This window comes from Haliotis cracherodii, unplaced genomic scaffold (genome assembly GCF_022045235.1).
Source record: "Haliotis cracherodii isolate W230 unplaced genomic scaffold, xgHalCrac1.p SCAF_30, whole genome shotgun sequence".
Classification (NCBI taxonomy): domain Eukaryota; kingdom Metazoa; phylum Mollusca; class Gastropoda; order Lepetellida; family Haliotidae; genus Haliotis; species Haliotis cracherodii.
This window is the reverse complement of record NW_027266287.1, coordinates 3472832-3489148: the sequence shown is the minus strand read 5'-3', so window position 1 is coordinate 3489148 and position 16317 is coordinate 3472832. Positions and strand designations below refer to the sequence as shown.

The window sequence follows — 16317 nt, the reverse complement described above, 5'->3', positions numbered from 1 at the left end:
GATGTGCCCCAAGATGTGCCTGAAATTGCTCATTGTACGTTCGGGTCTTTTTTCCACATATTCTATATGTTTGCACCATCAACACACGGACAAGCCCTGACAAACATTGAGCTGGGCATCAACACAAGGACAAGCCCTGGCAAACATTGAACTTGGCATCAACACACGGACAAGCCCTGACAAACATAGAGCTGGGCATCAACACACGGACAAGCCCTGACAAACATTGAGCTGGGCATCAACACACGGACAAGCCCTGACAAATATTGAGCTGGGCATCAACACACGGACAAGCCCTGACAAACATTGAGATGGGCATCCACACACGGACATACCCTGGCAAACATTGGGCTGGACATCAACACAAAGACAAGCCCTGGCAAACATTGAGCTGGGCATCAACACAAAGACAAGCCCTGGCAAACATTGGGCTGGGTATCAACACACGGACAAGCCCTGACACACATTCGGCTTGGCATCAACACACGGACGAGCCCTGACAAACATTGGGCTGGACATCAACACAAAGACAAGCCCTGGCAAACATAGAGCTGGGCATCAACACACGGACAAGCCCTGGCAAACATTGGGCTGGGCATCAACACACGGACAAGCCCACTTGCAAACATTGAGCTGTGCATCAACACACGGACAAGCCCTGACAAACATTCGGCTTGGCATCAACACACGGACAAGCCCTGACAAACATTGGGCTGGCTATCAACACAAGGACAAGCCCTGGCAAACATGAAACAGGGGAAGGGGGGGCGGGGGGGGGGGGGGGGGGGGTATGGGGGGCAAGAAGTTCCACTCAAGCACTAGAGGGAGGGTGATATCGACCAAGTGTACTAGTGTGTCACTTATTTCATGCGTCATTCTTTTTCTATCAGTACCATTGAATCGACGCAAATCATTAGTCATTTCAAGACAATCCCTTAGCTTCAAGCGCACAAGTCAACAGGAAACACTATCTAACCTTTAAATAATGTCTGAAGACGTACAAACCTAAATGTGGCCTATCACTTCTTGTAAACAGAATTCACTGTGATCAGTCATAGCAACGAGAAATGGCTTCCGTCATAGGCCATGAGCCAGACCAGATATTGTACCACCTGGGGTGGCAAAATCTCAGTTTTATTTTTTGAAAGTCATATATCCACAGATAAAAAAAAAAATGAAAGCAATCCAGGAATCACAGCTTAGTGGTAGTTATCACCACATAACTAAACTTCACCATATGACTATTGCTTGTAAAGTTATTCCACTTTCTGGTTTCCCCTACCCCGAAATCTACCCCGACTTTCAAAAAATCATACTGAGATTTTGCCACCCCAGGTGGTACCGCTTTATAATTTTTTGGGGTCTGGCTCATAGACTATGATTCCCAGAAGGATAAATATCCTCAAGACTGTCAGCAATTTAAGAGGCAGGAACAAGGTATCCATGAGATGTTGTCAAGCTACAACTCCTACGACAGTCAGCTTATATGGAAAATCAACAACCTGGACTTCACCAACTACTATCTCGTACACTTTCTGTTTGGCTAAATATCTCAGGATACATTTATCACCAGAGGCAAAACTACCATGGCAATTTTTTTAAATAACATAACCTCAATAAACCATCTATGCAGTAAATTATTAATTCAAACTCTACACAGTCAAATGTGATATTTATTGTCTAACTTGAAAATTCGAATATTCCAGTAACAAGTGAGCAATGGATTCAGGTTGATTGCAAGATGGACAAACCTTGTCAAATTGCATCTTATGGTCAAGTTTGAGGCGTGAGACGGCAATTTCAACTTTCCTTTCATTTGAGTATGAGTTGAGTTCAATTTTATATAGCCATCTGCCGATCTTACTTGCGTCCCACTGGGCTCGCCATCTTTGGGCTATGGAGACTTTGATTTTGCTTTTATCTCTAGTTTACTAAAGGGAATAGGCTGTATCTTGGCCGTGTTTCTGCCGCTGATGGCTTGTAGTGCACTCAGCGAGTCTGATAGGACGACTGCTTTTGCTTCCGGTAGTTCCGGTATGAGTTTGGGTGCATGAGTTTGAGTTGCCTCCAATTCAGCAGTGAATACTGACTGACCATCAGGCAGGCGAACTGAATGTGCTTGGGGTTTGGAGCTGTGGATATGGATCCTGTAAACAACACTGTTGTTGATAGGATTCTTGGATCCATCAGTGTATATATGATCCCAGCTGTCCCAGATAGTTTGAATTTTAGTGATAGCTACTAATCGTAGTAGGGTTGGGTTTTCTTTTTCAGTGACTTCTGATGTTAAAGCAGTGTCAACTTTGGGAGTTTGTAAAGTCCAGGCAGGGTGTAGCCGTTTGTAGTGACTTTCTGATGGCTGAATGTCATCACAATTGTGACTTTGCATGAGTTGTCGTACTCATAGCCCAGATGGATTTAGTGAGGGATTTTTCCGAGCTAGGGCTTCATCTCGGGTGTTTTTGTCCTGCAATATCTTTTTCACCAAAGGGTTTGATGTTCGTCCCCAGAACGTTAATATTGCCTGCTCACTTCTCAGTTTCAATGTGAGTTCTCCCATTTCTACTTGTAGTGGTTTTAGTGAAGTGCCTGTTGCTGCACCTGTGGCCAGCATTAGGGAATTGTATTGTATTCTGTCTAGGCGGCTTAAGACAGTATTTGATGCTGAAAGAAAGGCCTCACAACCATAGTCTATTTTTGATCCGATAAGTGATTTGTAGAGGTCCAGCTGAGAGTCCCTTGATGTGTCCCAAGATGTGCCTGAAATTGCCCATTGTACGTTCGGGTCTTTTTTTCCACATATTCTATAAGTTTGCACCAAGTGCGGTGTTGATCAAGGATCAACCGAAGAAATATTGCGGATTTTTCAAATTTGATTGGTTTGCCTTTTATGGAGACACGGGGTATCATGGCACCTTTCCCCCTGCGTTTGAATAGAACTCCCACAGTTGTTTTTTTCACATGAGAGGGTAAATCCCCATTTATTGCACCATTGATCTTCTCTGTCCAGGGCTGAGTGGAGGTTTTTTTCGGATTTGTGAAATATCTCTCTGCTTTACCAATATTGCTCTGTCATCAGCGAATTTTGGGTAGGAGACTTGACATGATCAAAAAGATCATTGATCATGATGTTAAACAGGGTTGGGCTTATAATGCTGCCTTGTGGCGTGCCATTGTCCAGTGCCATAGGATCAGATTGATTGTTCCCTAGTTTTACTGATAACAACCTGTCTTGCAGGAAGCTGTCTATAAAGTTTTGCCATGTTCCCTTCTACTCCATTTTGTGCTAGTTTTGTGAGGAGTGCGTCATTCCATACCATGCCGAAGGCTTTGCTGAAGTCCAGAAATACTGTGGCTATGTATTGTCTGTTTAATTGAGCTTTCTTTATCTCATTTTCCAGTCTTAAAATATTATCCAGACATGAGTGTCCCTTCCTGAAGCTGTTTTGGTCAGGTTTGATGTGCTTGCCAGTTTCAAGGTGATGCATGAGCCTTTTTGTAACCATGGCTTCCATAGCTTTACACATGTTTGAGGTGAGTGAGATCAGTCGATAAGAGTTTGGTAGGACTTCGTCTTTCCCTTGCTTTAGAAGCGGGATAACTGCAGCATTTTCCATGCTTTTGGGACTTCTTCTTTCGACCATATCGTGTTATAAAACTCACTGAGTAAGCGTTTGGTTTGATCAGATAGGTTTTTTTTAATATCTCGTAACTGGCTGTGTCAAGACCAGGTGCTGTGCCTTTTCTATGTTGTATCGCATCAAACTCTGTCACAGTAAATGGCATAGTGCATAAAAGATACTTGCTTTGAGGCTGTTTTTATACCATAAGCATAAGCTTTGTTTTCTGTTTGAATTCTTTGCTGCAATTTGTGTTGCTGCTGACAGATGAGAAGTTCTCGGCGAGAATGTTGGCCTTTTCTTTGACTGTATGGGCGTTGGCTAACTTGGGAATTTTTTAGGGTTTATGTTTACCCCTGACTGCGTGTACTTTGCTCCAGACTGTTTTAGCATTTGTTTTTTTCATTTAGAGATTTGCAGAGGGTCTGCCATGAATCGTTTTTAGAATCGGCTATGAGCTGTCTTACTTTTGTCCTGGCTGCTCGGACTTGGGCGAAGGCTGATTTATCCCTTTTTGACCTATTTAGGGCTTTCTTTCTCACTCTCCTGGCTTTTGCTATTTCCCTGTTCCACCATGGTACAAGAGTTCTATCAGTTTTGTTGTCTTTTTTCGGAATTAATTTTTCAGCTGCGGTTATAATTGAGGAGGTGAGATTTGGGCAAAAAAGATAAGGATTACCCGAGGCAATTACTGAGGATTTGATGATATACATTTCTTCCGGAATTTAGGTTAATCAGCCTTTGCATCTTTGGGCTATGGAGGCTTTGATTTTGCTTTTTATCTGTAGTTTACTAAAGGGAATAGGCTGTATCTCCGCTTTGTCTTGGGCTAGCTTCGCCAATGTGTCTGCCTTTTCATTTCCATGAATATCTATGTGAGAGGGGATCCAATTCACCTCCACCTGTTGCCCTTGGTCTGATAGTTTTGGTGTTCGTATAGAATATTATTGACTGTGTTTCTGCCGCTGATGGCTTGTAGTGCACTCAGCGAGTCTGATAGGACGACTGCTTTTGCTTCCGGTAGTTCCGGTATGAGTTTGAGTGCATGAGTTTGAGTTGCCTCCAATTCAGCAGTGAATACTGACTGACCATCAGGCAGGCGAACTGAATGTGCTTGGGGTTTGGAGCTGTGGATATGGATCCTGTAAACAACACTGTTGTTGATAGGATTCTTGGATCCATCAGTGTATATATGATCCCAGCTGTCCCAGATAGTTTGAATTTGAGTGATAGCTACTAATCGTAGTAGGGTTGGGTTTTCTTTTTCAGTGACTTCTGATGTTAAAGCAGTGTCAACTTTGGGAGTTTGTAAAGTCCAGGCAGGGTGTAGCCGTTTGTAGTGACTTTCTGATGGCTGAATGTCATCACAATTGTGACTTTGCATGAGTTGTCGTACTCATAGCCCAGATGGATTTAGTGAGGGATTTTTCCGAGCTAGGCCTTCATCTCGGGTGTTTTTGTCCTGCAATATCTTTTTCACCAAAGGGTTTGATGTTCGTCCCCAGAACGTTAATATTGCCTGCTCACTTCTCAGTTTCAATGTGAGTTCTCCCATTTCTACTTGTAGTGGTTTTAGTGAAGTGCCTTTTGCTGCACCTGTGGCCAGCATTTGGGCATTGTATTGTATTCTGTCTAGGCGGCTTAAGACAGTATTTGATGCTGAAAGAAAGGCCTCACAACCATAGTCTATTTTTGATCCGATAAGTGATTTGTAGAAGTCAAGCTGAGAGTCCCTTGATGTGCCCCAAGATGTGCCTGAAATTGCTCATTGTACGTTCGGGTCTTTTTTCCACATATTCTATATGTTTGCACCATCAACACACGGACAAGCCCTGACAAACATTGAGCTGGGCATCAACACAAGGACAAGCCCTGGCAAAAATTGTGCTGGACATCAACACACGGACAAGCCCTGACAAACATAGAGCTGGGCATCAACACATGTACAAGTCCTGCCAAACATAGAGCTGGACATCAACACACGGACAAGCCCTGGCAAACATTGAGCTGGGCATCAACACAAGGACAAGTCCTACCAAACATTGAGCTGGGCATCAACACACGGACAAGCCCTCGTAAACATTGAGCTGGGCATCAACACACAGACAAGCCCTGGCAAACATTGTGCTGGACATCAACACACGGACAAGCCCTCGCAAACATTGAGCTGGGCATCAACACAAGGACAAGCCCTGGCAAACATTGGGCTGGGCATCAACACATGGACAAGCCCTGACAAACATAGAGCTGGGCATCAACACACGGACATGTCCTGCCAAACATTGAGCTGGGCATCAACACACGGACAAGCCCTGACAAACATTGAGCTGGGCATCAACACACGGACAAGCCCTGACAAATATTGAGCTGGGCATCAACACACGGACAAGTCCTGACAAACATTGAGATGGGCATCAACACACGGACATACCCTGGCAAACATTGGGCTGGACATCAACACATGGACAAGCCCTCGCAAACATTGAGCTGTGCATCAACACAAAGACAAGCCCTGGCAAACATTGGGCTGGGTATCAACACACGGACAAGCCCTGACAAACATTGAGCTGGGCATCAACACACGGACAAGCCCTGACAAACATTCGGCTTTGGCATCAACACACGGACGAGCCCTGACAAACATTGGGCTGGGTATCAACACACGGACAAGCCCTGGCAAACATAGAGCTGGGCATCAACACACGGACAAGCCCTGGCAATCATTGGGCTGGGCATCAACACACGGACAAGCCCACTTGCAAACATTGAGCTGGGCATCAACACACGGACAAGCCCTGACAAACATTCGGCTGGGCATCAACACATGGACAAGCCAAGACAAACATTGGGCTGGGTATCAACACAAGGACAAGCCCTGGCAAACATGAAACAGGGGAAAGGGGGGCGGGGGGGCAAGAAGTTCCTCTCAAGCACTAGAGGGAGGGTGATATCGACCAAGCGTACTAGTGTGTCACTTATTTCATGCGTCATTCTTTTTCTATCAGTACCATTGAATCGACGCAAATCATTAGTCATTTCAAGACAATCCCTTAGCTTCAAGCGCACAAGTCAACAGGAAACACTATCTAACCTTTAAATAATGTCTGAAGACGTACAAACCTAAATGTGGCCTATCACTTCTTGTAAACAGAATTCACTGTGATCAGTCATAGCAACGAGAAATGGCTTCCGTCATAGGCCATGAGCCAGACCAGATATTGGTACCACCTGGGGTGGCAAAATCTCAGTTTGATTTTTTGAAAGTCATATATCCACAGATAAAAATAAAATGAAAGCAATCCAGGAATCACAGCTTAGTGGTAGTTATCACCACATAACTAAACTTCACCATATCACTATTGCTTGTAAAAATATTCCACTTTCTGGTTTTCCCTACCCCGAAATCTACCCGACTTTCAAAACATCATACTGAGATTTTACCACCCCAGGTGGTACCGTTTTATAAAATTTTGGGGTCTGGCTCATGGACTATGATTCCCAGAAGGATAAATATCCTCAAGACTGTCAGCAATTTAAGAGGCGGGAACAAGGTATCCATGAGATGTTGTCAAGCTACAACTCCTACGACAGTCAGCTTATATGGAAAATCAACAACCTGGACTTCACCAACTACCATCTCGTACACTTTCTGTTTGGCTAAATATCTCAGGATACATTTATCACCAGAGGCGAAACTACCATTATAACAGAAAAGGAATCGCTTATACCTAAAAAAAATAATTTTTATTTACACCTAAAAAAGCAATTTTTAAAAAAAAAACATCACCTCAATATACCATCTATGCAGTAAATTATTAATTCAAACTCTACACAGTCAAATGTGATATTTATTGTCTAACTTGAAAATTCGAATATTCCAGTAACAAGTGAGCAATGGATTCAGGTTGATTGCAAGATGGACAAACCTTGTCATAGTGCCTCTTATGATCAAGTCTGAGGCGTGGGACGGCAATTTGAACTTTCCTTTCATTTGAGTATGAGTTTGGCTTTTTGTGGATCTTGGGTTGAATTTTATATAGCCATCTGCCGATCTTACTTGCGTCTCACTGGGCTCGCCATCTTTGGGCTATGGGGACTTTGATTTTGCTTTTTATCTGTAGTTTACTAAAGGAAATAGGCTGTATCTCCGCTTTGTCTTGGGCTAGCTTCGCCAGTGTGTCTGCCTTTTCATTTCCATGAATATCTATGTGAGAGGGGATCCAATTCATCTCCACCTGTTGCCCTTGGTCCGATAGTTTTGGAGTTCGTATAGTATATAATTATTGATGATGGCTTGTAGTGCACTCAACGAGTCTGATAGGACGACTGCTTTTGCTTCCGGTAGTTCCGGTATGAGTTTGAGTGCATGATGAATTGCCTCCAATTCAGCAGTGAACACTGACTGACCATCAGGGAGGCGAACTGAATGTGCTTGGGGTTTGGAGCTGTGGATATGAATCCCGTAAACAGCACTGCTGTTGATAGGATTCTTGGATCCATCAGTGTATATATGATCCCAGCTGTCCCAGATAGTTTGAATTTTAGTGATAGCTACTAATCGTAGTAGGGTTGGGTTTTCTTTTTCAGTGACTTCTGATGTTAAAGCAGTGTCAACTTTGGGAGTTTGTAAAGTCCAGGCAGGGTGTAGCCGTTTGTAGTGACTTTCTGATGGCTGAATGTCATCACAATTGTGACTTTGCATGAGTTGTCGTACTCAGGGCCCAGATGGCTTTAATGATGCTGAATGAAAGGCCTCACAACCATAGTCTATTTTTGATCCGATAAGTGATTTGTAGAGGTCCAGCTGAGAGTCCCTTGATGTGCCCCAAAATGTGCCTGAAATTGCCCATTGTACGTTCGGATCTTTTTGACATCTGTTTTCCACATATTCTATATGTTTGCACCAAGTGAGGTGTTGATCAAGGATCAACCGAAGAAATATTGTGGATTTTTCAATTTTTTTCGGTTTGCCTTTTATGGAGACACGGGGTATCATGGCACCTTTCCCCCTGCGTTTGTATAGAACTCCCACGGTTGTTGTTTTTTTAAATTGAGAGGGTAAATCCCCATTTATTGCACCATTGATCTCCGTCCAAGGCTGACTGGAGTTTTTTTTTCGGATTTGTGAAATATCTCTCTGCTTTACCAATATTGCTCTGTCATCAGCGAATTTTGGGTAGGAGACTGGACATGATCAAAAAGATCATTGATCATGATGTTAAACAGGGTTGGGCTTATAATGCTGCCTTGTCGCGTGCCATTGTCCAGTGCCATAGGATCAGATTGATTGTTTCCTAGTTTTACTGAAAGTCACCTGTCTTGCAGGAAGTTGTCTATGAAGTTTTGCCATGTTCCCTTCTACTCCATTTTGTGCTAGTTTTGTGAGGAGTGCGTCATTCCATACCATGTCGAAGGCTTTGCTGAAGTCCAGAAATATGGTGGCTATGTATTCTCTGTTTAATTGAGCTTTCTTTATCTCATTTTGAAATATTATCCAGACATGAGTGTCCCTTCCTGAAGCTGCTTTGGTCAGTTTTGATGTGGTTGCCAGTTTCAAGATGATGCATGAGCCTTTTTGTAACCATGGCTTCCATGGCTTTGCACATGTTTGAGGTGAGTGAGATCGGTTGATAAGAGTTTGGTAGGACTTCGTCTTTCCCTTGCTTTAGAAGCTAGATAACTGCAGTATTTTCCATGCTTTTGGGACTTCTTCTTTCGACCATATCGTGTTATAAAACTCAGTGAGTAAGCGTTTTGTTTGATCAGATAGGTTGTTTTTTTAATATCTCGTAACTGGCTGTGTCAAGACCAGGTGCTGTGCCTTTTCTATGTTGTATCGCATCAAACTCTGTCACAGTAAATGGCATAGTGCATTAAAGATACTTGCTTTGCGGCTGTTTTGATATCTTAAGCATAAGCTTTTTTTCCTGTTTGAATTCTTTGCTGCAATTTGTGTTGCTGCTGACAGATGAGAAGTTCTCGGCGAGAATGTTGGCCTTTTCTTTGACTGTATGTGCGTTGGCTTACTTGGGATTTTTTTAGGGTTTACGTTTACCCCTGATTGCATGTATTTTGCTCCAGACTGTTTTAGCATTTGTTTTTTTCATTTAGAGATTTGCAGAGGGTCTGCCATGAATCGTTTTTAGAATCGTCTATGAGCTGTCTTACTTTTGTCCTGGCTGCTCGGACTTGGGCGAAGGCTGATTTATCCCTTTTTGACCTATTTAGGGCTTTCTTTCTCACTCTCCTGGCTTTTGCTATTTCCCTGTTCCACCATGGTACAAGAGTTCTATCAGTTTTGTTGTCTTTTTTCGGAATTAATTTTTCAGCTGCAGTTATATTTGAGGAGGTGAGATTTGGGCAAAAAAAGATAAGGATTATCCGAGGCAATTACTGAGGATTTGATGATATACATTCCTTCCGGAATTTAGGTTAATCAGCCTTTGCATAGTCCAACGCGGGCCTTTGCATAGTTCTTCTAATTGTGGCGGGCTATCTATGAAGGTGAATAAAGGAAGGTGATCGCTTCTCCTAGTGTCATCATGGACGTGCCATTGGCAATGTTAGGCGAGGTTGTTGGTGGCAATTGTGAGATCAATTGAACTCCACGTGTTGTGGACTTGGTCACAACGTGTGTGGCTGCCGTTGTTCAGAGTTATGAGAACGTCGTCCTCAATTCATTTCTCTACCATTTTGCCGTATTTACATGAATCATTCCTGTCTTACCAGAGAGGGCTGTGGACATTAAAGTCACTGAGGATAAAGATTTTGCCAAGGGTTTTATGCGAAACATGAGGACCTTTCAGAAAGCAACCTGTCTTAGTCACTCGTTATATCTTGGTGAGTTGAATAGTGTGTTTTCTAACATACAGAAAATACGAATAGCAAACTTGCTACTAAACCAACACGGCAGAAGTGGGTACCCAACTAAAGCGCTCAATATAAGCTATCCATCGCTACTTTAAAGACTTACAACCAGATATGTACTATTATTGAGGTGGGGGGATGACCACACACACATAAGATATATCAACCAGTACTAGATAATCGCGCTACTGCATGAAAAGCAAAGTTACAAAATACATTTTTCATACATAAATAAGGTGGCAAGCATACATAAGATAACATATATAAAATCAATACATGCTAAAAGGATGTGATTAAACCGCTAGAGAATAATGCTTAGGGGACTGTAAGTGAGTGAGTATGGTTTTACACCGTTATATATTCTGTAGCTATATTCCACCAATATCATGGGCCTCACTTATTGTACCCATGTCGGGAATCGAACCCGGGTCTTCGGCGTGACGAGCGAACGCTTTAACCACTAGGCTACCCCAGTAACAGTGAATGTAAAGACACCATTCGTGACCAACTCGTGTTATTCCGGGACAAGCCGAATAGCGACTCGTGCCGCTCTCATGGCCATTTTTTGCGACCGGGTTCCGTCTTAGCGCAAACGGGCATACCTAAAACAATTGTCAACTCGTTGCGTAATGGTTCACACATATTTCTCCATATATTATATATATATTTCAGATGCAATTTAAAGCACATCGGGACGTGCGGAATTATACAGTATGATTGAACACACTTAACTTTGTCTTGAGTATATTTGTAGATGCAGGACGTATATAAAATCACAAATTATTTCTGAGGGATTCTTTGATAAGAACTTAAAATCATACGCGTATTCCGATTGGTTTGTCGTATTTTCGCACATAACATTCATCGATATGGGGACGAGTCTTCTTGCAGGTTACGGAAAGGGGCGAGTGGTGACGAATGATAAAGACACTTGACAACGACGAACGCCGGACTTTGCCGAATGGTGACGGGAGCCGGACAATTAAGGGACAGGGAAGCGGTGCGGTCACTAGACCGTGACTAGACTTGTTTTACTTCCCAGTGACAGGCATGTACATGGATAGAAAGAGCAAAAAGTGGAGTGAGCATATTTTGTAGTGTTTTGTATATATTTTATTTTTATTTAAGGATTGACTATGTATTCTTTTCGGTTCATTGAGGGATTAATCGAAAAACCGATGTGCAAACTGTATGAATCCGCGCATAATTAAATTCGACAATGTAAAATATGTTTTATCTGCAATAGTTTAACCAAAAACATTTGTATATGTATAAAATGACGAGAATGATAAACATTCCAGGTGTAGGAATACATACTGTGGCGTGACATGAATCAGGTGATCGTTTAATTTATGCACATAACTTGACACGCCTACACAGTCAGTAGCCAATCATAATGATGCCACGTATTTACTACAACCCTATACAATACCACGTGGACAGGTGATCAGGTGATATTGATTCCATGTTAAGTGTAAATAAAATAATACAGTTTGTTACTTTACATCAGTTTTTAGTGACATATGTCAGTAATTTGGATGGGTAGCCTAGTGGTTAAAGCGTTCGCTGGTCACGCAGTTCGATTCCTCACGTGGGTACAATGTGTGAAGCTCATTTCTGTTGCCCCGCCGTGATACTGCTAAAACGGCATGAAACTACACCCACTGTAGCGTTATAACAAATCTTTTCGGAATATATCAAAATGACAGGCATTTCCAGTTACTTCACATTTTTATCATAAATCTAGCTAACAACAACAACAACACATAATTCATAATATGTTCGGAAACAATATTCAAATGAGGCCATCCATACTCTCTTCAAAAGAGGCACAGGTAGATTTTTAGTAAATTTATTGTACATTATAAAGCCGATATATTTGATTTAATATCATAGATACAAATATGACATTTTGCAGCTCGATAGTCAAATGTTGTCGTTGTACAACGGCATTAAAATCTGTTCATTGTCATGTCAGATAAGCCCACAAGGTTAGGCTGAACTCAGTATCTCTTTTGACCGCCCCGGGCAGCAATCACGGCTCTGCATCTCCTCAGCACTGACTGGATAAGTGTAAATATTCTGTCATGCGGAATTCTGCACCATTCTGCTTGTAACGCGTTGGCCAATTGTCCCAGGGGTGAGATCTGGAGATCTCGACGGCCAGGGCAGGGCGTTGATGTTGGCATTATGAAGGTAGTCTACCGTGACACGAGCTGTGTGTGGCGGATCGTTGTACTGTTACAACAGCTCCCTCTGGCGGTCAATGATTGGAAGAAGGTGATGTTGAAGAAATTGATTCATGTAGCAATTTCCCTGAAGCACAACCAAGTCTGATCTCGTGGTATAGGATATGGCCCCCCACACTATGACACTACCGCCACCGAATTTGTCGAATTCACGTACACAATGTGGGGCAAAACGCCCATTTCGACGAAACGCGTTGTCTTCCATCTCACCGGTGAAGAAGAAATCGTGATTCATCGCTGAACCACAATCGTCTCCAGTTTCTCAAATTCCAAGGCTGTAAGGTATGGCACCAATGCAAGCGTCGCTGTCGATGGATCTGTTGCAAAACAGAGACGGTAACTGGTCTTCTGGGTCGGATTCCAGTCTCGCGAAGATGGTTCCAGACAGTCTGGTCCGATATCCCCCTCAAACCAGGGATGCGTCCTGCAGTCTCCGCGTAGCTGTGGCATTGCGATGACTTAGTTGGAACAGTCGAATGTAGAGATCTTGTGCAGGGGTGGTAACTCTTGGTCGGCCGGTTCTCGGACGGTGGAATTGAACTGTGTGTATCGGTCACAAAGGCAGCAAACGGTGCTGTGGGGGACGTTGAAGTGGCGTGCAACAGGAGACTGCGATTCCCCTCTTTCGATTCACTTGCTTTGATTGATAAAATGTTGACAATTGAATGGCAAATTATTGGCTTATGATTGCCTTTTTATAGCCACTACCACGACTTACGAATGCCATATCTTGCACGTGCATTTTGCTTTACCTTTTTCCTCCATGACATTTTCGAACGAGTGTGAAAACAATGCCGCTTAAGACATTGCTAATCGACAATGGCTGCGTTTTGACGCACCGTTTGTCGAATATAAGGCCACCAACATATCTCCAATTTATACACCGGATTTGTTGTGCAGTCAGGTTCATACTACCTGTGCGTTTCTTTTTTTGAAGAGTGTATTTGTTTGTGTGTTTCTCATCTCCGACCTCTACCAGCAAGAGAACCGGCGGATGAAAAAATACAAATAAATAAAAAAGTATATAAAATGTTTTGCGCTAATTGTGTAATCTATTTTAATGAAATTGATAGTTTAGAACACTTGATAATAGTCTTTTAAAAGCCGACCTGACTTTTTTTATGAGTTCGCAATGCAAGGAGTATATTTTTATCCAATCGGGAAGACAATTCAGAGCTGGCGAAGGGAAACAGAAAAAAATGTACAGCAACTCGTTGTAATAAGATTGTTTTCTGGGCAGGTGTTTATATCCATTGTTTATGTCGACGCGTCGGTTCATATCTATTTCACGGGCCGCTTCACGTGCAATTTTAAAGAGTTTATCAGTGATTTGACTGCGGGGCATCGATCAGCTGGGATGGACTTAATAAGACTCGGCGGAAGGTTACCCTTCTCAGCTTATTTGTGTGCTACACAGAGACGTGCATATACCCTGCTCTAAATCTGGAAATAAGGCACCGTCACAAACGAAACACTTGACACGATTTCCGACGATTAATTAGAATTGATCCTGTTTATATTTTGAAATATACTGCTCAAAAGAAGTGGGAGGACATATTAACTTTAGTTATGAACAAATCGGGTGTTCCCTAACTGTATCTCAGTAGAATATGTTTCTGACGCCCCCTGGACTTTATCCTTGGCTACAAAGCACCAAACTTCATTCCAGGGCGTGACATACTCAGAGTTTATGGAGGGTGCTAAGAGTAGATACAGCGAATTTCAAATTGTAACAAAACAAAGATAAGAGAGGTGTAAGGTTGAATCTAGCCTTGCTCCATCGCTGTACTGAATGTACTATAAACAAAGGGTATTATATAAAACTAAATAATTACATTAAAATATATATAGTATACTTTATAGTATATATAAAGTAGGAATATACAAACTGGTGCGAACGTGCGAAATCATATTAGATTTCAAAAAGTTCGAGCTTTTAAAACAACTGAAGTCTTAGGCAGCACATGCAGACCGTTTTACTGTAACAATTGACCCGTGAAGATCAGGGGTAAAATAGGTCTTCAGCAACCCATGCTTGCCGTAAAAGGCGACTATGCTTGTCGTAAGAGGCGAGTTACAGGATCGGGTGGTCAGGTCGCTGACTTGGTTGATGCATGTCATCCTATTCCAGTTGCGTAGATCGATGCTCATGATGTCAATCAATGGATTGTCTGGTCCGGACTCGATTATTTACAGACCGCCGTGATATAGCTTGAATATTGCTGAGTGCGGCGTTACACAACAAACCAACCAGCCAACCAACCTCATTTTGACCAGTCTGTGAAATCCCCACGCGTTACCAACTCGTGTTATTTCGGGTCAAGCTGAATATCGACCATTTTTGCGACTGGGTTCCGTCTAAGCGCAAACGAGCAAAGTTAAAAGAATTGTCATCTCGTTGGGTAAAGATTCACGTATTATATGTCCCCCATGTAAATTTATCGTCCAGGTGCGATCAAAAAACACATGGGGCCTTCTGGTACAGTATGAATGAACATATTAAACTGTATCTAAAATGTATGTTAAATGCAAGACAATAGTAAAATCGTAAATTATTCCTTATTATAAGTCATACCCGCATTCTGATTGGTTTCTCGTATTTTCACACATAACATTCACGGTAGGGGGACGAGTCTTCTTGCAGGTTACGGAAAGGGTCGAGTGGTGACGAATGAAAGAAGCTTAAGCCTGGAGAGGTCAAAGTCAAATCAATCAAGTCAAGGGATTCTAAGTCTTCAGAACGCTTATGGGGATGTTTTGGTGGCACCATCTTCCTGGGGGAAGGGAATTAACTGACTGTAAAAGTCCAGTTTCCACGCTTGCCGAACTATGTCCCTTCTATTGGCCAATCAGATTCCACCTCTATTATCATTTGCATTTACTTCAAACAAAAACGGCGGCGCCCAGTCAAGACGATCTGATCGATAATCAAAATCTATATTGTAATAAAAATATCTGGTGAAGTGCATCACATCACGTGAGAACCTTGATTACATACATGAAAAGATTTGGAAAGTATCTGTCGACGCCCAGTTAATGGTACACATTCTCTGCTAATCCTGCAGGCGGTCGAAATCTGCACGGCTGTCGCCATGTTGCTTATCAACCGGATGTCGATTTCGTTACGCGTTTTTGATTGGATGAATCATAGACACGTTAGTCCAGTCAAAATATAACTCAATGTTGTGCAGTAGTCTGTTATCCATTATGCAAATGATGATGACGTAAAAAATGACCGAATATATCGATACAAAATATCGATATTGAAGCACGTTTTGTATGTGACACTTTCATCGGTGAAGTTACGTAATAATACATCGTTATTCCAACCAATCGTTACACCCTATTTCAAACCTTGTTCTACTCACGTGGGATGGATTCAGAACGGTTCTGTTGAACCAGTACAGCAGCCAGATCATTGCAGCCACCACGCCAATGAAAGACCAAAATTTCATTCCCATGATGGTCCTGTGGAGCGAGCTGACCAGGCCCGCCATCGAGGATGCCTTGCGTTCTATGCCAATCATGTCTTACTGTTTACAAAATCCACAATCTCCTTGAGTCCTGGGTGCTGTTATCCG

The 16317-nt window shown here is 42.5% G+C and overlaps 1 protein-coding gene across 1 annotated transcript in view; it reads right to left on the bottom strand.

Annotated features, from left to right (window-relative positions):
* LOC139476918 (probable methyltransferase-like protein 24) overlaps positions 1 to 16263 on the bottom strand; it is a 31670-nt gene extending 15407 nt beyond the window's left edge. Inside the window, exon 1 of the mRNA XM_071259480.1 lies at positions 16105 to 16263. Within this exon, the coding sequence (XP_071115581.1) occupies positions 16105 to 16263 (159 nt within the window). The remainder of the gene's footprint in view (positions 1 to 16104) is intronic.
* Positions 16264 to 16317: the final 54 nt, after the last annotated feature.